Source organism: Carassius auratus, chromosome 45, assembly GCF_003368295.1.
Source record: "Carassius auratus strain Wakin chromosome 45, ASM336829v1, whole genome shotgun sequence".
Classification (NCBI taxonomy): domain Eukaryota; kingdom Metazoa; phylum Chordata; class Actinopteri; order Cypriniformes; family Cyprinidae; genus Carassius; species Carassius auratus.
The window spans coordinates 11,562,963-11,585,734 of NC_039287.1; the positions used below are offsets into that span (position 1 = coordinate 11,562,963).

At 36.7% G+C, this 22,772-nt stretch overlaps 1 protein-coding gene across 2 annotated transcripts in view; it reads right to left on the minus strand.

The window, feature by feature from the left end:
• The window catches only part of LOC113063272 (adenylate cyclase type 1-like), a 42,496-nt gene that overhangs the window by 17,992 nt on the left and 1,732 nt on the right, over positions 1-22,772 (minus strand). For both annotated transcript variants that reach the window (XM_026233535.1, XM_026233536.1), the window contains exons 2-9: positions 19,304-19,453; positions 15,126-15,244; positions 9,648-9,759; positions 5,891-6,018; positions 3,105-3,263; positions 2,846-2,987; positions 2,185-2,340; positions 365-559 (exon numbers count right to left, since the gene is read on the minus strand). In XM_026233535.1, the coding sequence (XP_026089320.1) occupies positions 365-559; positions 2,185-2,340; positions 2,846-2,987; positions 3,105-3,263; positions 5,891-6,018; positions 9,648-9,759; positions 15,126-15,244; positions 19,304-19,453 (1,161 nt within the window). The remainder of the gene's footprint in view (positions 1-364; positions 560-2,184; positions 2,341-2,845; positions 2,988-3,104; positions 3,264-5,890; positions 6,019-9,647; positions 9,760-15,125; positions 15,245-19,303; positions 19,454-22,772) is intronic.

The following is a 22,772-nucleotide window of genomic DNA, read 5'->3' on the forward strand; positions in this document are numbered from 1 at the left end:
GTAAATTTACAAAAAAAATATCAAACCATTGTTTTGTCCAACAAAAATTGTAATTAAAAATCATTTTGATAGATTTATAACATTTACAACACATGTACTGTAACTATTTGCCCCAACCAGACATTTATTTTAAAAAAATGGCATTAAAATCTGAGGGCCAGATTTATGTCTTTGTGGTTCCATGGTGATTACTCTTTTACCCACCCAGCAACTATAGCACAACAATTATGATATAGTATAGTCAGAATCTAAGAAATAATTTTATTTTAAGAGGTTCAAGCCTGCTCTTTGACAACTGCCCCCATGTGACAACTAATCTGCTCTCGCCTACATGTTTACCCATCATGCAACTGTGTGTACTCACTCTCTGCTCTCTCTCTCTGCTCCTGTATGTGAGGGTAATGTAGTTGAGGTCTGCTGTCTCAGACTCCGTCTGTCGTGCTTCTATCAGACGGCCGATGTAACGGTTCACTCTGGTCCCGGGAGAGTTCTGCACCATGCCCGCCGAAAATGATGTCCGATTTCTCAGCTTCTCAGAAGCTGTTCGCAGCGCTCGTCTCTGGAGACACAGAAAAAATATCCATTTCCAATTCCAGTATAGCAGATTCCAAATTTGAAAATTCAAGTTTATATACAAATTAATTTCAGTTCAGCTGAGATAGTTTCACAGATGTTGGTCTATTCCTTATGGAAAGCAATGATATAACTTTAGGAGATATAAAATATAGTGCAGAAATCACATGGAGAACTTTCATGATGCTTTTTTTTTTCTTTTTTTTTTTCTTTTTTGAGGCTGACAGAATTAACATTTCAAAATGTCTTTATGTGTGTACATATAGGTTTAGATTGACTTGAGGGTGAATAAATGGTGACTAAATGTACATTCTTTGGTGAACTATCCCATTACGATTAGGTAAAGAAAAAGAACAGCACACTCACTTAAATGAACATTTAAGCTCGTCTACACACACATCAACAGTACAAAACAGATGGGTGTTCAACACATTTCAGCATATTTTCTCACACATGCAGTGGTGGTAAGATAATTATGCAATGATACAAGTCAAAAAACAAAGAGAGAGAGAGAGTCAGACATGATGGGAACAGTAAATCTGCAGCGGTGATTGGATCTGTGTGCAATCATCCACTCATCTGAAGGAGTGACATTAGAAAATGGACTGGATTAAAACAGTGAATATGATTTGTGTGGGTGCGGGTGATTTTGGGATCTTGGATTAACAAGTTTTGGAGGATTGTGAAAAAAAAACTGCAATCACCAAATATCAGCAGCAATGGAACTTTTTGCTGATTGAAGACTAGTTTTTGACATAATGACACAGTGATGTCATTCCTCATGAATATTAATTAGGTTATCAATATTCGTGAGTCACTCCTTTGTAAATGTGGTGCAGAGACACTTGACTACAAACTTGAATTGAATTGAATACACCATTGCAGGCCATCAGACCAGAATTTCGCTTTATCAAATATTTTTTACATTTATCTTAATCTATTGCAGGATTGGCAGTTTATTTAATTTATTATTATTATTTATTTATTTATTTTCTTGTAGCTAGGTTTTAAGTCCAAATCTGTTTCTGTTTAGACATAAAATAAAACCCAATGGTTTATGTTCAATTCTGGGTTTAAACAGATACTTAAATGTAAACAAACGTTATTTAATATTCATTAGTAGTTCAGTCAATCTCCTTACACATTATTTTCACAAAATTTTCATTCATTTTTCTGGTGTCAATGAAGGGATTTTGTGGGTCAGTGGGTAGATGCTCGGTTCAGACAATTTTTTTTTTTTTTTTCAGACAAGTTTTCTAAAATTGGCTCAAAATATCTAAAATGTTTAGTATCCTCTGACAGATTCTGTGACAATCATGATTTCCGTGAAATTTGTCAATATTGATTTCCCAAAATCTGCAGACCGGCATTGACTTCCAACAACTGGTGTCAAGTCGACCAAGGTAAAAATTTGGGCAAAGGTTGTGTAGTGTATTCCAGACTACTGGATCTATTTAAACTAACTACAAAACTCACTATACAACTATCTGATATCAGTCGACTATGTTTAGTTGATGTGAAAAAGTGGCGTGCCACCACTGGTCCTCCTTGTTCCATCGCAATGTACTGTATAGCATAAAGATGGACATACTGTATGCAATAATCACACACCTTGTCATCATCCTCACAGGTCATGACGTTGGAGAAAGGGATCTCAGCCTTGAACATCTTTCTGCAGTGCATGAGCTGCACCAGCAGGTAACACACGGTCTTGAACTTCATCCTTTTCGCTGGCTTTATGTCTGATAGGATCAGCCCTGGAAGAATCTGCAGAGAGAGAGAAAGAGAGGGGGCGGGAAGAAATGGGAAATTAGGAAAGAGTATTGCATTGTATTGCAATTTTCAATTTGAATACTTTTAAAATGTAATTTATTCCCGTGATGCAACACCGAATTTTCAGCATCATCACATCAGTCTTCAGTGTCACATGATCCTTCAGAAATCATTCTAATATGCTGATTTGCTGCTTAAGAAACATTATTATTATTATTATCAGTGTACAATACAGTTGTGCTGCTTATTAGTGTTGTGAAAACCATGATACAATTTTTCATGATTCTTTGATGAATAGTAGGTTCAACGTTCAAAACAAATTTTGTGCTTTATTAAGATGCATTCTGAGAATGTAATTCCTCCTTAGTACTATTATAGCAATAAAAATAGCAAAAAAATAAACAAGAAGCAAATGGTTCATGGATGTAATGTAAATATAGTCTATTTGCTATTTATTAGTGCTTTATTAGTGTGGATTCATGTGTCTATGTGCTTGTACCTTGCGTCTGTGTGATGGCACGATGAAGAACGTCTCGATGGCGTGTTTACTGAGGAAAGAGTGTCTCTCATGGCCGAATCCTGGCTCCACCTCATAATCTCCATTAAGACATTCCAGTGTTGCTCTGGTGATATGAACCTTCCTGTTGTGGGAGGGGCCAATGATTACCTTTCTGCTCATATAGTCCTTGCTAGATGAAGGTTGTGTGGCAGTTGGCATAAATGTCTGAATATGTTGTTAAATGTGGTGTGTGACTGACCCAGGCAGTCCTCCTGCCTCCATCATGTTGGCCAGTGTCACGTCATTGGACCAGACGTCATACTGCCACTTGCGGAGCCCGAGAACCCCACACAGCACACGGCCGGTGTGCAAACCCACACGCATGTTCAGGTCCACCTCAGTAGCCTCTACAACAGACCTGATTATATACATATATTCACAAAAAAGGTAAACGTTCCAATTGCGAAACATGAGTGGTCTTTATAAGCAAGGTGCAAGGTTTAAATAAATAAAAATGTACAGTTTTGATTTACAAGACAATGTGAAAATATCAGGAAGATGTTATTCCAAACCAGGGAACTGGAAATGTCATTGAAATAGTGAAATTTTAGTTATAATGTTCTGTAAAATATCTTGTTGTCTAAATATTACTTAAATATAAAATTTGCATCTAAATTATAGTGATGTCAAAATTGATGAACAAACAGCTCTCTTTTTGTTTACTTTTTATTAATTTGTTAAACCTGTTCACAAACAATTGTAAATCATTCACTTGCAGATCAAAAGATAAACTGATCTGAAAATGTGTTTAAATTGCGATGACACAAAAGTCGAGTCATATATTTTCTTCCATATTGTGGCATAGATCTGAGTGAAATGGAATATCAAAAAGTAAAAAATGTAAAATGGGACTTGGTTTTGTCCATCAATTGTCTGGACGAGGGTTATTATAACTAAAGATATACTATATTAAATACAATACAATAATCAAACAGCTAAGTATGTGAATTTAACAAACTAATCAATACAATTATAACAAATCATGTGAAAACTATAAAGTATATACAAAAAATATAAATGTGAAATATTGCAAAGGCTTTATACAACTTTAGACAAGTTGCACTTCACGTATCTTTGATATTGGAACATGAGGACATGATTCCATCAGAATTTTCAAGGTACAACTGTGGAAACCACTCAGATGCTCCCTCCTGTGCACCAGAGTATGGATATTTACCCTTATTAGCAGATAATTCTGATTATGTTCAAGATGGACATGCACATTTCTATCATAGCCCTCCTCTGAGAAAACCTAGCAATGCGTTTTTTCAATCTCATCTGAAATGATCAGTGTTGGGGGTAATGCATTACAAGTAACATGCATAACGCATTCAGATTACTTTTTTGATGTTATAAGTAAAGTAATGTGTTACAAGCAACATGCATTACCTAATCAGATTACTTTTTGATCTACAGTAACAAGTAATTAACTACAAGTAATGTGCATTACCTAATTAGATTACTTTTTGATCTACAGTAACAAGTAATTAACTACAAGTAATGTGCATTACCTAATTAGATTACTTTTTGATCTACAGTAACAAGTAATTAACTACAAGTAATGTGCATTACCTAATCATATTACTTTTTGATCTACAGTAACAAGTAATTAACTACAAGTAATGTGCATTACCTAATCAGATTACTTTTTGATCTACAGTAACAAGTAATTAACTACAAGTAATGTGCATTACCTAATTAGATTACTTTTTGATCTACAGTAACAAGTAATTAACTACAAGTAATGTGCATTACCTTAATTAGATTACTTTTTGATTTAACGATTAAAGAAACGCATTACAAGTAACATGCATTACATAATCAGATTACTTTTTGATCTAACAAGTAAAGTAATGCATTACATGTGTCATACATTACGTAATCACATGACTTTTTTCGATGTCAAGGAAAATTACATTATAATAATAAAAATACATTTATTTACAGTAAAAAAGTCACTGCAGATTAAGTTTTTAAGTTTTAAGTTTCAAAAGCAATATTCACAATATAATTATGAATTGCAGCTGAAATATAACAATTGATGCATGACGTCCACTACAGTGGACATGTGATTAATCAGAGTTTTTTCTCAATCTAAAATCAAACCTTGGAAAATTTTACTGTGATATGACTCATTAGATATTGCTCGATGCTGCAATATTTTTTTTAGCTACAAGAGTCTCCTAGGATAGAAGGAATGGGTGGATAATTACGGAAGCAACTTGGCATGTCTGACTGACCCTTGGCCATCTTGGTTTGGAGGGAGAAAAAAATCGAAACACAACAGCTTGCCACTTGGTTGCAATTTATAGGAAGATGCACCATGGTCCAATAAAGAGGCTGATGTGCAACTTTGCCATGAAAACCCGTGCAAATTCAAGAAATTGCTTTTTAAAGAGCTGTCCACTGTAGTGACCACTATGCGTGAAAGTGTTAAATCAGAAAATGGCATAATCACCATAACAAACAACAAGAAAGGTCCTAGAAAAAAAAATAAAAAAAATAAAAATACATTGTTGAAAACGTGTGGGAAACCTGAATGCTATATATTCATGTCATATTTATTTGCCTCTTTTTCAAAGCTCCTTATTCTCTCCTCATACCTCACTATAATGTGGATCTGATGATTGAAGAGAGAGAGAGCTTTGCAGGAGGAATTTCTTCTCTGTTTGCTACCAGCACAAAGCAGGAGATCTACACTTATGTGAGACAGAAAGTGTGTGTGTGTGTGTGCGTGCATGCGTGCGTGTGTGCACGCATATCCTAGCACCTGTGTGAGGTGATAAGAGACTGTAGCAGTGAAAGCTGCCTTAGAATTCAGAGCAGAGAAATGAATATAGTGGAGCAGGTCTCTCTCTCACACACACACACACACAAATAAACTCACTTTATAGCTTTCAAGCAGTCTGATAGTAGCTGCTGATGTTGCTGGCCGGCTTAGTGACTGCTGTCAAAACAAAATGAGATTTGGCCACAAACACTCACGTGATGGTGTCAATCATGTCCAGACCCATCTCCACACAGCAGTGAGCATGGTCCGCTTTGGGCTGGGTCAGGCCGGACACACAGTAATAACAGTCTCCTAAGATCTTAATCCTCCTGCAGTGGTTTTCCTGCCAATCAGATACGCAACGATTAATTGGAGGTGAAGATGAAAGTAAGTCTGATGATTAATAACACGTATCTACCAGGTTATACAGAATCTGATTTCTTACATATTTACACAGTTTAAGAATGAATAAATAAAAGAATGATGATGGTGCTGCTGGAACGAACTATTAGGAACTTCACAGTTAAATGAGCAGACGAGAGTTTAAGAAACACCATATACTGTTTTTGAGCTTGTCACTTTTATGTGGAACTTGCAAGACTTTTAAGATTTTTCTATCACAAAGTGAATACAAGCCTATAGCAAAATCTTGTTTGAATAGTGAATTTTCAATTTGTTTTCTGTTGATTGAAAAAAAAAAAAAAAAAAAAAATCAGCACTGCTGTGAAAATACTAAAATAATGATTACTTGTTTATGTAATTTAACTTTAAAGGGGTCATAAGATGTTGCTAAAAATAACATTATTTTGTGTGTTTGGTGTAATGCAATGTGTTTATTTGGTTTAAGGTTAAAAAAAATACATTGTTTTCCACATACTGTACTATACATTATTGTTTCTCCTCTATGCCCCACCTTTCTGAAACATGTCGATTTTTACAAGGCTCATCGGTCTGAAAAGCAAGATGTGCTCTGATTGGCCAGCTATGCAGAGCATTGTGATTGGCCAAACACCTCAAGCATGTGAAAGAAATGTCACACCACTTAACATACTGTGATGCTGAGTGTCCTGGCACGGCGAGACAAAAACAATAAAACCAATTACAAACGAGGCATTTGTTGCATCCAGTGGGGACATAATTACTGATTAAAATGACTTAGGCCACACTGGCTGCGTGGCATGAGCATGCGTTTTTGTGGCGGCTGCGTTGCGTTTTCTGTGTTTTTACACACTAGAATCGTGCCTTACGCGGCGCTGGCGCGCTGCTGCTACTGTAGGTGACATGGAGGGAGGCTGCGGACAGACCAGGCTCTTGTCTTCATGACAACAATATCTATACTTCATGTTGAGCATAAATATAAAGCCTACTTATAAAGGACAACATGAACATTATTGATGGCAAAATAGACTATGTTTGATAGGTGCAATATTTGAAAATCGATAATTATTTATTTATATCTGAATTTATGTCAACCTATAGACTTTCAAACATCAAAATATCAATAATTAATATGTATTTGTGTACAAAATGACATATTAACATATTTTATATTTTCGCTTGCGTGTCGCGTGAAAAATAGGCGTCGATTCTATTACTAGCATGCACGCGTATTCCGCGCGAGGGTCGGGCCGCGCCTGAGACACGTGTCTCACACAGGCAGTCTGCAAGCTCTAACATGTTAACATGGGAGCGAATTAAAAACGGACAATCCACACAGCTGAGACGCTTACGCCACGCATCCAGTGTGACACTGGCCTTACACTGTATTTTTACATGTTGTGTTGTGTGTCGCATCGCGTAAACATAAAACCATGTCTGCATTTGTGATCGGAGAAACGACAAAGAACAAGCTCTACTCCACACTGCTCAAAACTCACGTTTGAATCATCAGTGGCAAATCCATTACACATGAAAACATGCTTACAGGCTGTGAATCAGAAGCACCAGACTTGGAATTGCCCCACTTTATAGAAACAGACATTGTAGGCTACTCTCCCAGGAAACAGGCCTCGTCCTCCATAAAATGCACTGCACACATCTGAATATTTGGGTTGAACTGTTCTGGAACAGTGTTGTAAATACAACTTAACTACTGATTGCTAGTTGTGTCTTCTTTTGGAAGTTAACACACAGCGTCTCCACAACATAATGCTGGCAACAACAGCAAGAATAAAGTTACGTCTTCTTTCTTTGCTTGAACATATGGGCGGCATTATGCAAATCTTCCCACATCGTGACATAGATGTGGGGGCATGTTTAAATGAGGCATTTTGGGAGGGTGTGGTTGACTCTTAACTTTTATAAAGAATATCTCTTTGGATTTGAGACTTTAGTCTTAGACTTTACAGAACTTCTTTATGCACCAAGAGCTTGTAACACTCAAAAGAGAAAAGAAAAATTTAAACCGCATCATATGACCCCTTTAAACTTTTAAAATAAAATGTTAATGTTCGGAGTCAGAAAGATGTTATTTTTTTAATGAAATACATTTATTCAGAAAGAATGACTTTAAACAAAATGTCAGTAAAGACATTTATTATTAGGATAAAACCCTCCACATTGATTCAACAGAACAATAGGACACTTTAGACTACAGAGACCAAGACAAACTTAAAGACAGAAAAGAAGAAACTCAACAGATCGATTGCTCTCTTTCATCAGAAATGCACCATCTGGCACCACAGGGCAGGAGGAGACTGTGGGAAACCCCGTCACAGCACACACACACACACACACACACATACACCATCTGTACCATTCACTTCCAACTGTTGTCTGAATTTCAAATTAATGTCAAACTTGAAAAAAGTTGTACTTTTTTTGTGACAGAGAGCTGCATTTCTCAAAAAGCCTTACTTATCTCTGGAAAAGATTGTATTTACTTACTAACTTGCTGACTTTGAAAAAGTGAGCTGTGAAAGTGTTGGAAGAAAGGAAAATAACGAAAGCGAAAATATTAAGCTAATCTGGTCTCTTTCTATACAAGAAACCACTGTTTTACTTATTGGAGGATTGATAATTACAATCCATGACGAAGATCCAAATAATGCAGAAGTCTATCAAAAGCAGCAGTTGTAATTTGCAGTTATTCAACATCAAAGACGCTCATGTAGGATCTCAGACGGCACCTTTGAAAAGTGCAAACATGATCACAGCTGTCAGGATGGTAATTTAGCAGTTACTGTGAGGAGCTGCTGAAATATTTACTAGTGTTTGCTAAGACAAGTTTCTATATTACTATTGTCAGGGATCAGAACAAACCCTTGAGCTTTTATTAAACTTCTGTGAATAACTTTTCTTGCACAGTTTGTTTTGTGAACATTATCACTTCAAACTATGTTGTTTGTTCAGGACAAGATTTGCTAATATTTTTCAAAGTTATCAAACATGATTTGGTAGACAGTAAAAAGGATGAGAGACTAACAATAAAGGTAAGTTTTGCAAGGGCATTCACCATACACATTTTCTTTATGAAAAAAATAATAATAAATGAATATATATATATATATATATATATATATATATATATATATATATATATATATATATATATATATATATATATATATATATATATATATATATATAAAGTTCAAAATATCTGCATTTATTTATAAAATAGAAATGGTTTTTAACATTTTACTGTAAATATCCTTATCCTAATATCTTGTCACATGAACAGCAGTAAGTCAGAAGTCTTTAGTCCACTGTCACTTTTACAATGCCATAGGATAATATTGTTTCCAGCTCAAACGCTTCTCCTCTCCTGCAGTGCACAGAGGGTCTCTAGAAGCTGAGGCCACTAATGGCCAATAGAATTATAATTATAATGCTGATTAGCATATTGCTGCCAGGCTGAGAGCAATCATATACTGTAAGTTACCACGTATGCCCACTGACTCAAGCCTTATGATATGATTTTTGCTCCCCTGCCCTTTCTCTCAACACATGTATGTCAATAGCATTACTTACAGTAGCGAGTTCATCAAACTTCCCAAAGAGCTCGTTCAGCAGTTTGACCAGCTCCTGGGCCGTGCATTGTGAAGCTAGACTGGTGAAGCCCACAATGTCTGCAAACAGGATGCTGCACAGAACGAGAGGACAACAGGTTATGGTGATTCTCTCTAACTTATACTGTTCTTTTTAATGGCGTGTGAATCACTGTTTTATAAGAAACCTGGTTTTGAATGAACATACAATGTATAGTGTCTACTGAATCTGTTGGATTTTTTTTCATTAAAACAGTACTGTCAGTCAGATTAGCCTAGGCCATGGGTCCCAAGGGTACTCAGCCCACCCAATCGTGAGTTTCACTGATGAGTCAAGGTCCAATTAACCAATCAGCATTGTTTGATTCAATTATTATGTTGGTAGTGTTATTATTGTTAATAAAGACTATATAAATATGCAATGAAACAGAAGTAGCAACAGATCTTTTACACTGTATTGTGATGAACATTTGAGTGTAACAGAAATGTACAGTAGGGCAACAACTTGGTTGTCCATTGTTAGTTGATTGGGTGGAGGCAGATCTGAATTAGAGCTTCCAGTTAATTGTTAGTAAAGAGTGGAGTTTAATTAAACAGACAAATGATTGGAGAAGTCTGCATACATGGTAAAAAAGTTTTTTCGAAGTTGTAAAATAAAACATATTATTGGAGGAGGTTTTAGAAAAAACTACTATTTCAGTCTTTCAAACTTTTGTTTATGTCAGTGTGTTACATGCCATTTCCTTGTAATTATTTATGAAATTTACTAACAATTTATGAGTGAAAATTGTTTATACAACAAATGTATTAGTGTACACCACAAGTAAAAGTAAAATTTGAGTTAGTGTGCCAAGATGAGGGGAGAACTTTTCAGATCGACAATCTTCTTAGATCTTGATGCCCCTCGACAAGGACAAATACAATGCCTATTTCTTACAACCACAAACCCATGCAAGTCGACACATATTGCCTCTCACCTGAGAAGAGAAATCACTGCATTAACAACCATCTATGTCGATACTGTGGCAAGCCAGGCCACATTAGAGTATCATGCCCCTTTTGTTCTCACCGAGTCCCTGCAACTTGGGTGAGTGTCCCCATTCTAGCTCTGAATTGTGATAACTGCATTACTGTCCCTGTCACCTTCACTCTTCCAACAGCAGCTGTGTCCATGAGCGCTATGTTAGACTCTGGTGCGGCTGGGAATTTTATGTCAGTGGACTTTGCTCAAGAAAGCAGTATCACTCTTATAGAATGTGTTTCTCCTTTGGCAGTTGAAGCGTTCGACGGGCATCCCCTGGGCACAGGAAAGATAACTCATATGACAATGGGAATTATTCATGAGGAGACCATTCAATTGTACATTATTTCAACTTCTCATGCACCCATCATTCTAGGATTGTCCTGGCTCCGCAAACATAACCCAACTACCTCTTGTCAGGAATCTCAAATATCCCGCTGGAATGAGAACTGTTTTCCCCACTGTATTCCCTGCATCACTCCCCTTCATCTTCTTAAGGTTAGCGTTACAGAAACTGACTGCACAGGGTTACCCAGTGTTTATCATTATCTAAGTCAAGCATTCAGCAAAACCAAGGCCTAACAACTACCTCCTCACAGCCCCTCAGACTATTCTATGAACCTACTGCCTGACTCTAGGGCCGCATATTTCCCTTATCACAACCTGAATCCGAGGTCATGAACAACTACATTCAGGAGGAACTGACTAAAAGTTTCATCCACCCCTCAACCTCCCCAGCGTCAGCCGGGTTTTTCTTCATGAAGAAGGAGGGCAGTCTCCATCCGTTCCTCGATTACCGGGGCCTCAATGAAATGACTGTGAAATGTTGTTACCCACTACCCTTAGTACCCTTTGCACATGCAACAACTGAGAACTGCTAAATTCTTCACCAAACTGGGCCTACGCAGCGCTTATAATCTCATTCGGATTCGGGGAGGTGATGAATGGAAAACTGCCTTCTCCACGACCACCTATGAATATTATGCCCTTAGGCCTGGTCAACAGTCCCTTTACCTTCCAGTCATTCATCAATGACGTCTTCAGGGACATTCTCAGCTGGAATTGTATATTGTATACATTGACGGTATTCTGGTCTATTCCAAATCCAGAAGCATATCCAACATGTCAGGGCTGTTCTCAAATGCCTAATTCAGCATCATCTTTATGCCAACGCAGAGAAGTCAGAGTTTCATCTGACCTCCCTCTCTTTCCTGGGCTACGTGATTAGTTGGGAGGGCATGACCATGGATGAGAGCAAGGTCAACACAGCCCTGAAATGGCCCTTACCACCTACTGTTAAGGAGCTGCAATGCTTCCTAGGATTCACCACTTTCTATTGTCGCTTCATCAGAGATTTCAGCTCCATAGCTGCCCCTCTCGCTAATATGACAAAGAAGGGTTCTCATCGTCTCTACTGGTCACTCATTGCCCGAGAGGCTTTTCAGGAATTGAAGCAAAGATTCACCACCACTCCCATATTACACCACCCTGATCCCAGTTCACCATTCATAGTGGAGTTTGACACTTCCAACATCGGAATGGGGCAGTTCTATCACAATGTCAGGGCTCACCCATTAAAATGTTTCCATGTGCTTACAATTCAAGCAAACTCAGCCCAGTGGAGAGAAATTATGATGTGGGTGACAGGGAGTTGTTGGCCATTAAAGCTGCTCTTGAGGAATGAAATCATTTGCTGGAGGGAGCAAGATATTCATTCACTGTTCTAACCAACCATCGTAACTTTGAGTACTTGAGAATGATCAAGAGACAAGGTGGTCTCTGATTTTCTCCAGATTTGATTTCACTCTCAACTATTGGCCAGGTACTAAGAACACCAAGGCAGATGCCCTGTCACAGCAATTTGAGAGAGATTCTGACTCCAATCAGCCAGAAAATATAATTTCCCCGGCTCTCATTGTGTCACCTATCCAGTTGGACATTATTACTGAGATTGAGCAGGCCAATACCGAACAAAATGTCCCAGGTGAATGCCCCCAAGATAAGTTGTTTGTTCCTGTAGTTATTTGAGAGAGAACGATCACACACGTTCATTCCACACTCAGCTCAGGGCATCCAGGTATTGATGCTACCATCCAACTACTTCAGAACTGGTTCTGATGGCCATCCCTAAGAAAAGAACGCGATTAGCCTGATTCATTAAAAAAAAAAAAAAAACTGTGTACTGGAAGCTTATGGCACTAAAACTAGTTCCTTGTATGTCCAAGCATACTTTGCAATACATTTCTTTTTGATTCTGATTCTGAATCTGAATGCAGTATTTGCAATACTCAGAAACCATCCCATTTACTAATAGCAGGACTCCTTCAGCTGCTACCCATCCCACAACATCCCTGGTCACATATCGCCATAGATTTTGTCACTGATCTGCCTAGTTCAAATGGACATTACCATCCTAACCTATATTGACTGCTTCTTTAAGGCTTGTCGTTTCACTCCCTTGCCTAAATAACCTACTGCTTTGGAGACGGCTGAATAACTATGCAATCTAGTCTTCCGTTTCTTTGGTTTACCGGAAGACTTGTTTCTGACTGGGGTACTAGGTTTACCTCCCTTCTATTGTCTGCTTTCTTCAAGGAACTGGAGATAAATGTAAGCCTCACCTCAGGCTACTATCCACAATCTTATGGTCAGGTAGAGAGACTTAACCAGGAACTTACACAATTTATTCATTCATATTGTAATCAGAATCGACAGGACTGAATCCATTATCTCATGTGAGCTGAATATGCTCAAAACTATTTCTGCAAACCTTCTACTGGATTAACCCTATTTCAGTGTACTCTGGGATATCAACCACCCCTGTTTCCGTGGGCAGGAGAGCTGTCTAACGTTCCTACAGTTAATGACTGGATTCAGAGAAGCAAGGAATCTTGGAATCAGGCTCATCATCATTTACAAGCTGTAAGACGTCCTTGAACTACTTGACTCCAGTTGCCGGGGGAGAACTCTTCAATATCTGGTCGACTGGGAAGGTTATGTTCCAGAGGAGAGGTCCTGGGTGAATGTGGATGACATTCTAGATCCCATTCTTATGGAGGACTTCAACCGAGACCACCCGGAAAGACCGCCCCCCAGACCACATGGAAGACCTCGGCATTGACCACCTCCTAGCTTCTGGAGCTGCTCGCAGGGAGAGGACTCTGTTACAGAAAGCACTTCTGTGATACCCTCTCCGGGCCACCAGAAGGCTCCATCACAAGAATACTACTACATTTCCCATCAGCCCCGTAGCTGGCACTGATCATCACCCTTCACCTGTTCCCCACTACCACAGACTATTTAATGAGCTCTTCCATTCAGACTCATTGCAAAGTCTTGTTTTGACTTGGTGAACATTTCTAAATGTTATTCCTGTTATCTTTGGACTGCCTTTTCGTTATTATCTTGCCTGTCTCTCTCTCTCTTGTTGGATTGCTGCCTGCACCTTTGAATTGTGCTCTGTTACTGGACTATTGGTATTGGATTGCCGCCTGCACCTTTCTGAATGATATCTGCCTGTCCAAATCTCAGGTCTGTTTATGTTCTCCACTCTGTCTGCCCTACGATACTGCCTGATCTGTGTCTTGACCTCTGCTTGTTTGATTAAGTCTCCAATAAAACTGCAAATGGATCCCAGCCATGTCGATGAATAATTACACTATGACACAACTAAAACGAAAACTAACAACCACTAACCAAGTGAAAGGACCAACTCAAAAAAAAAAAAAAAACTACAATATAAATTGAAAACTATAATAATAAACCAACGGCCAGGCGCCATTAGTTACATGGCTTTTCTGACTCAGGTTATGGACTCAATAAAACATATATCACAAAACTAAGCAAACACAGAAGATAAATGAGAGTACAAACATATAGCTTTTATAGCGCTCATAGATACAGCCCACTCTTCATGTTTGATCTGGAGCTGGGCCTGGATTAACCTCCTATTTTAGACAGTCAGATAGTTATGGAAAAGTTACTTGTATGCATCATCTTTCACTCACCAATCTCTTGGCTGGAACATGTCTTCGAGATGGCATATGTGTGTGTATATATGTGTATGTGCTATTGTGTGAATTTGCCCCCCCAGCACTGCCTTGTTCCATCTCTCGCTGTGTGTGTGTGTGTGTGTGTGTGTGGGCAGTGTGGGTTAATTGAGCAGCTCTTGAGTTGATAGCACTAGCACTGTGGGTGCTGTACACGCTGTGCTAGCTTTTGCTGGCAGCCAGACTCAGGAACTTAGATGACTGTGCGTGAGTGGAGAGTTGTTGACTCTTATTGACTCACTGATTCAGTATTCACAATCACTATTTAAGTACAATGAAACTTACACTTTCTGTCTAGTCTGTCTATCACCTCTCATTCATTTAACATGTGTGGGTTTGTGACATGAATGGCTTGATTGTTGAAACACACTCTGTCTCATTCTTACTGTACCTGACATTGTCATGTCGTTGGATGTATATCTTATGGAAGATTCTTTCTGGTGGCTTCAGGAAGTCCTCCTTCATCTCCATGGCAACATTTCTGGGCAGCAGGCTCATTAGAAGGCGTTCCTGTAATGCATCCATAACATTTTAGGATACAGACCAAGTTTCTGAATGTCTTCAGTTTAATTGAACTCTTTCTCCAGTAGTTTATTTTATTTATTTTTTTATTTTTTTTAAGTTGCTAGCCACTGCCGACAATTTTGATCATTTTTTACAAAATTTCATGGCCCCTAAAATATTTTGTTGTATAATTGATCAAAGAAAGAATATAGTCTCTTCTTTTAAACCAAAAACACACATTTATCCATGCATTCTCTTTTTAATAAACACTTTAATGTGTTATTTATTTATTATTTTTTATTTAAAAAGCAACATTTTGAACAAAAAGCTAAGAAAGCTGCATTTTTGATCAAATCATAGATGGAGTAGATTGTTTCCATCAACTTCCCCAAAGCTTACACAGTCCTATACCACTTCCTGGGTTCACATTTCATTCATTAATGTTAGTCAGTTTTGATTTATATGCTGCTTAATGTTTGATTGTGTTACATCTGCTTGCATATGAGATCGCTTATTTCTGCTTTTTCTTTGTCTTTGTTTTGATCCTAAGATTTAGTACAGTTTCAGAAGATGTATAATAGTGCCCTCTACAGTATAACAGTGAAAACACAGAAAGCCTGAAAATTCCGTCAATGGTGGGGAAAGAGAGAAATTGAATTAAAGAATAAATTATTCTAGTACTCTGCTGAATTAATTTACTTGTTCTTTACCATTTCTATTCACATATTTTAAAACAATATAAAGTCATTAAAACTATTAAATGACACAAATTGTGGGAATTTGGCAGTGGCCAACAAATCAACTCTCATATTTTAGACAACTAGTGGTTGAAATAAGTACTGCAGTCCAAATTCAAAATAATGGAGAGTGTTGTTTCTCTCGGCACCTCCTCAGCCTCAACTCACTGATATCTGACCCTGTTCATTTGTTGGCTTCCATGTCTTCTGTGTTTTCCACCAACTGGCATCCCAGGGTGTCAAAATACTATTGGGTAAAATGGCAGTGGGCGGAATCACACAGGACAAAACAAAAACAAATATTTTGACCCAGAACTCACATTACAAAGCAGAATAACTGGCTATAGCATTTTTTATTTATTTATTTTATTTTTTATATAAAATAAATAAATAAATAAATAAATAAATAAGGTTAAATTTAGCATGTTACCTAAATATCTAACATTATGGTACTTTTATGCTTTAGTACAGTACAAAAAGTTACATTCAGACCCTTTCAGACATTTGCTCAACTAACTTAATGAGGCGCCACCTTGGACATGGAAATTTCCAAGGGAAGCCTTGGCCTTTGCCGTGGCATTCAAATTGATGTCACGACTGAACAGCTCCATAAAAAAAATAAACAAAAATAAAAACATTAAAATGATTGTGAAGGCCACTGTATCACGGTTACTGTTAGTTTAAAACTGGCTTCTTCTGTTAAGTGTATACGTTTTATCTAATGAACTTGCTGATAGCTGTAAAGTATCCAATCTCTGTGAGAGATCACAGTTCTGAGCGTCGGAGTTGGTTGGCATGGCAAAGGTAAGTTTCCATGGAAACGCAGTTTATTGACAAACCATGCATTACTAAAAGCAGGTGATAAATTCCTTCTCGATACGCAGTCCTCAGTGAGCAATGCCATCCGTGTTAGAAACCCTTGCTTTCTCACTCCCCTTCACTCAAAAGTTGAGCTGAGAGTTGGGTTCAGAGTTTGTAGCAGCATGACTGTAATTGTCTATATAAAAGTCTCTTTCATTGACTGAGAAACTTAAAACCAATGAATATTAGTGTCATGATAATGAATTTAGACTTTGGCACAATGATTTTACAGCAGCCATTACTCCAGCCCCCATGATGCTTCAGCAATCATTATAAAATGTTGATTTGTTGCTCAGGAAGCATTTGTTGTCATTATCACTTTTAGGATTCTTTGTGATATATTTTGAATTTTTTTTTATTATTAATATAAAGTTCAAAAGAACAGCATTTATTTGAAACCGGAATCTTTTTGTAACATTATAAATGGCTTTACTGTCACTTTTGATTAGTTAAATGCATCCTTGCTAAATAAAAGTATTACACTATTTAATTAAGTTTTAAAAGTATTCATACTGGAGTGTACATTTATATATATTTCTTAATAAAAAAAAAAAAATGGGATTATTATCAGTAATTGTAGTATTATTACATTTATACATAATAACACTATAATTCAAAGCATAAAAAAAGTTTTAGAGGTTGAAACTAAATATATTCGAGACTCTCCGGCCTCCCCTTTTCCATTTAATGAATAAAATAAAATAAAATAAAATAAAGTGCGAGTGCACAAGCATGCATTAGAGTTTGTGTGTCAGAGAGAGTTGTGTGGTACAGCTTGGTGTGATGTATAGAGTGGGTGGTGTTACCTTCTATTCAGGGAGTTTGTTGGGCAGGAGGTAGATGAGTCATGTGCAAACAATTATAACCAATTTTCAGTCGCTAAGGAACAAGGGGAAAGTGTCCTCTCCACTTTAATTTGTATGAGTGTATTTTATTTTGCATCTTTCCATTTTATGCCCCTCTCCACTTTATTTATAAATCATTTAATAATTATCCACTGCAATCTGCCCGGAGTTCGACAAGGGAGATAATAGTTATGCTTATGATGCTATTTGATTCACATTCATTATCGTTGATATAATCCACAATGACAGCTAAAGCTAAAGAAATAAAGTGGGATGGAGGATCTGGCTTATTCCGGTAGGTTGCCGCTGCAAAAAAATCTTTGAATAAGTGCATCAGTTTCTGCTGCATGTGCATTTTTTTCCAGAAGTGTCCATCCCGCAAATATTCCAACAGATATAGCAAAGGGTTTGCTCTAAGTATAGAAAGTCCTGTTCCATTCAGGATTGGGTTTATACAGTAGAGGTGCTGCTGAGTATCTAGAAATATCCATTGATATCCGTTTCATATAATATATTTGCGTTTCAGATTACCTGTTTTTTATGCTGTCCTAAAATTCATGACAATTTTTATTGTCTCATTATCTCAGCAAAGCTCTATTTGTTTGAATAAAAACACAGTTAAAACAGTAATATTGTAAAATTATTATTACAATTTAAAATAAATAAATGATCTATTTTATTTTATTTCAAAATGCATTTTTGCTTTGTAAAGTTTACTCCAGTCTTCAGTGTCACATGATACGTCAGATCAAGAAACATTTATTATTATCAACATTGAAAACAGTTCTTCTGTTCAATATTTTTGTGGAATAGAACATTTAAGAGAATTTATTTTATTTATTTTTTTGGTATCAGTGTAAGTCTTTACTGTCACCTTTAATCAGTTTAATGCATCCTTGCTGAATAAAGTATTAAAATTGTAATTTCTTTCAAAAAAATGACTGCCCCAATGTTTGGCCCATAGGGCTTATAGTGCAGACAAAATAACACTTGATTTCACAGAAAGCCATACCTGTTTAACTACAATTCATTAAATTCTAGTTCCTGTCATTCCAAATCAAAATCCAATTCAACTTTGAGTGGAGTGTTGTTGTTTTGTTTTGTTTTTTTGCAAAAAAAAAAAAAAAAAAAAAAAAAAAAACACTGTTAAATTATACACAATAAAGCAAACATTAAGAAACCAAAAAGTTCAATTTTGAATTCAAGTTGACTTAAACTTTTACATTTGCAGCTAGTAAGCCAAATGAAAATGCTAAGCCATTACTCTCACTCATGGCATGAAGAGTCTGTTCTGAGGTGGTTTTGGAGGGTTGTAATGGCATTATAGTTGCATACAGCCTGAATACCAACTAAGTCAAGCACCTGACCTTAGACCAGATCTCACAACTGTTTTGTGTGCCTTAGTGTTCATGCATTTATGTGTGTGTGTGGTAGCGTGTGTTTACAGAAAATGTTTGACCTTTAAGCAAGTCAGGGGGAATGAAAGCAATCTTGCAAGGTAAATTACCTGTCAAAACTGCAACTTTAACTTGTGGGAGAAAATGAAACAGCTGATCATTTCATCTAAAACATGCAGCTGTTCATTTGCATGTTTGCCAGTGCGTGTGTCGTGCGTGTCTGACCTGTTTCTCGTTCTCGTCCTCTAGTTGCAGGCGCTGTTGGATGCAGTTTCTGGCCTGTAGGAAGGCCTTCCTCTGGGCGCGCTCAGTAAGGACTCGAACAAACACACCCGACAGATTCACGCCGACCAGCAACACTGCATTTGCTACCAGCTACAAACACACACAGAGAGAGAAAAATAACAGGGTTTGTGTGACCATCTCTGTTTTTTTCAGTCCATAGTGAAGGATTCTGACATTTAAACAACATTCACCAACTGAATACGAACTTTCAGTGATTGTGTGTGTGTGTGTGTGTGTGTGTGAACGAGTGAAAAACAGGGGCAAAGAGCGAAACTAGCTTGAAGGAGAGATGGAAACAGATGCTGAGAACGGGGGCAGTGGGTTGTTGTTGTTTTTTTATCCATCCTGAGATGATAATTAACTTGAGCACGAAGATGGACACAAACACCATTACGTTAGATAGCCTGAGAATCTCCATGGATTAGCTCATGTGACTGAAAGAATAAGCAATTGCCTGGCTTTTGAGACACGTTACTTCAAACAGCTGCCTATTAAGGGCTTTGTATTGTTCATTCATAGAGCAACAGGAAATTAGATTACCCAGAATCCATTCAACTGGTCTATGCATCCTTTTAACAGGCCCCTTTGTAAATGAAAGTGAAGGCTATTTGCTGAATAGCACACAGCAATGGCATTATTACAAATCTTAAGCAAGGTTATGAGGCTTATAAATTAAGTGACAAGGCTAATGATCAATGGTCTTGGGAAGCCTGTTTCCGCCCTAAAAAAAAGGTAATTGTGATTATTATTTTTTTATCTCACAATTCAAACTAATTCTCACAATTTTGAGTTTATATCTCCCAGCTGAGACTTTTTTTTTTGCAATTCTAATGAAAAAATAAAATTCTTTAACTTATGTTTCTTAGAATTCTGAATTTACATCTCACAATTTTACCCAATTTTACCAATTATTTACCCCCATGGAATAAAAAAGAAAAAGGTAATGGCGACATTTAACTTCATAATTCTGACTTGTTTCTTGCAGTTGTGAGTTTATACCTCACAATTCAGATTTGTCCTTCTGAGTTTGTATCTCGCAATCCTGCACTTATATGCTGAGTTTGTCTTATAATTCAGACTCTTTCCTTGCAATTCTAAAAAAAAAAAGGGAACTGAGAGATATAAAACTTGCAATTTTGACTTTTCTTCTCATATTTTTTTTCCCTCAGAATTCAGGCTTTTTTTTTTTCTTTTTTCTTTTTTTGCCAAAATTGCGAATTTACATATCACAATTCAGACTTTTAATCTCAGAATTGTTTGTTTATATCTCACAGTTCTGAGACTATGCCTCACATTTCTGTGTTTATATATATTGCAGTTATGCTTAGAATTGCAAAACTCAGAAATGCGCAACAACTGACCCAAAAACAAAAAAACTACAAAAAAGTCAGAATTGTGAGATAAAAAGTCACAATTACCTTTTTTATGTATACATTAATTTTTAATCCAGTGGAGGAAACCATCATCCACAGTGGCCAGCTTTATTATTGGCTATTTATTGGTAATCATTGATCAACGCATTAAAGTCATGTGATTAGCTTATAGACAGCTGACCATCCTGTATTTTAATCCAGGAATGTGCACAAAGGTTCCACTCTAACATTTTGAGTGACAGGTTGTGAAAAAAACCTCATTAACTCAGCATGTGAACGATGGCACTTGTGTCTAGATGTGAAGTGTTCTTGACATTCTTGACAAAGCAATAATAAAATACTGTATATACTGTGTGCTGTGCAGTGCTGCTGTTTTAATGTGAAGTGGCATGCTGATATTTTTAGATCAGGTGTTTTTAATTAGTTAATGTCAATCCTTTTTGCTTAAGGTCTTTGGAGTATTTTGATTGGATTGTAGGCACTCTATATGTCTTTTCAATGAAATCAAGGCTTAGTAGGTCACCAAATCCAGTCCCTGTTCTCCAATTCCTGCAATTCCTCTGTGAGTGTTTGTCACAAACATCATTTAGCATCCAGTAAAGATGTATGTGAGACATGTGAAACTGTCACGGCGTTCAGTAAATCAGAGGCAGAGAGGTTATGAGCTGAACTGAAATTTGTCATTTTGCCTGTCTGCCAGATTAAACAAAAGGTCAATGCATACAAATACTCTCCATTTTAATATCATGAGACTTGCTCAGTTTACAGTCAGACATCTTTCATTTTAACTTTCATGTTCTATTTAGAGTTCCTCTGCTTAATGTCTCAGAGACCCCAATGATGTATGTAAAGTATAACAATAATAGTAGTGATATTGAAAGTAGCCTCTCATTTTCACGTCACTTTCTTTAATTATGTTTCTCTAACCTAATCAAAACTCACTTTTGTTAGTGGAGCTGAATGCCTTTGTGAATGGCATCTATTTCAGTAATGCTGTTTCTGTTTTGAATCAATTTGACCTCAGTAAAAACACAAAGCAAACATAAACAGCTGTTTTGTGGAACACAAAATTTAAAAAAAATGTTGATTTTTGGTCTGTTGTACATTTTTGGTAACCATTGACTTCCATTGTACAGACATTTTTTCAAAACATATAGCATCTTCTGCAGAAGAAAAAAAAGTCGGTGTTGATATGGATAAATGATGACAGAAATTTCATTTTTGGGTGAACCGTCTTTTTAAGTATCAGCCTTATGTTTAATTCTGAGGTATTTTTAAGCTATCAAAATGACCTATGAGGTTTACTATGTAAAAGGTACATAGGTAAAACAAGGTAAAACAACATTTAAAATGTTTAGAAGTTTTACAATGGATTTTTAAATAATTTTGTGGTAAAGGTACATCTCAATAACTACACTCATGCATGCTGTTCCTGGCCAATTTTTTTCTGTCTCAGTTGTGCTGTATAGAACTGAACATTAGATCTGCAGCCCTGTGTTTATGGCCAAAGCTGTGCTGACATTTAGCACAAGAGCACTCTTGCACATGTGATTATCCTTAATTGTGTCACTATTAGCTGGCTGAAAAAATTAATAATTTAAAGTGATAAGGAGTATAGTTCCAGTCAGAGGAAAACTTAAAATGAAATCGAAACAAAAGCTCTATTTATACTGTATATATTTTTTTTGTATACATCTTCAGAAATCTCCAACTGGCCTATCATGTATATGATTAAATTATATACAAAAAAGAAGGGAATTAGAGTCCTTTGTTGTTGACAGAAAATGATACAGTATGCAGTCGTCTCATAGTAAAATTCTGACTGCTAGAGTTAATTAAACTCATTGATTAAATAATTTTATATATTTTTTATGCTAATCTTGGCATAAAATCGACAGCTGTGCAAGCTGTTGAAATATCTAAATAATTTCAGTATTTAAATCAATTTTATTAAATCAATTAAATTTTTTAAATCAGTGATTTAAAACTCACAATGACGCTTATTTTTTTAACATTATTAAATAGTTCTACTAACT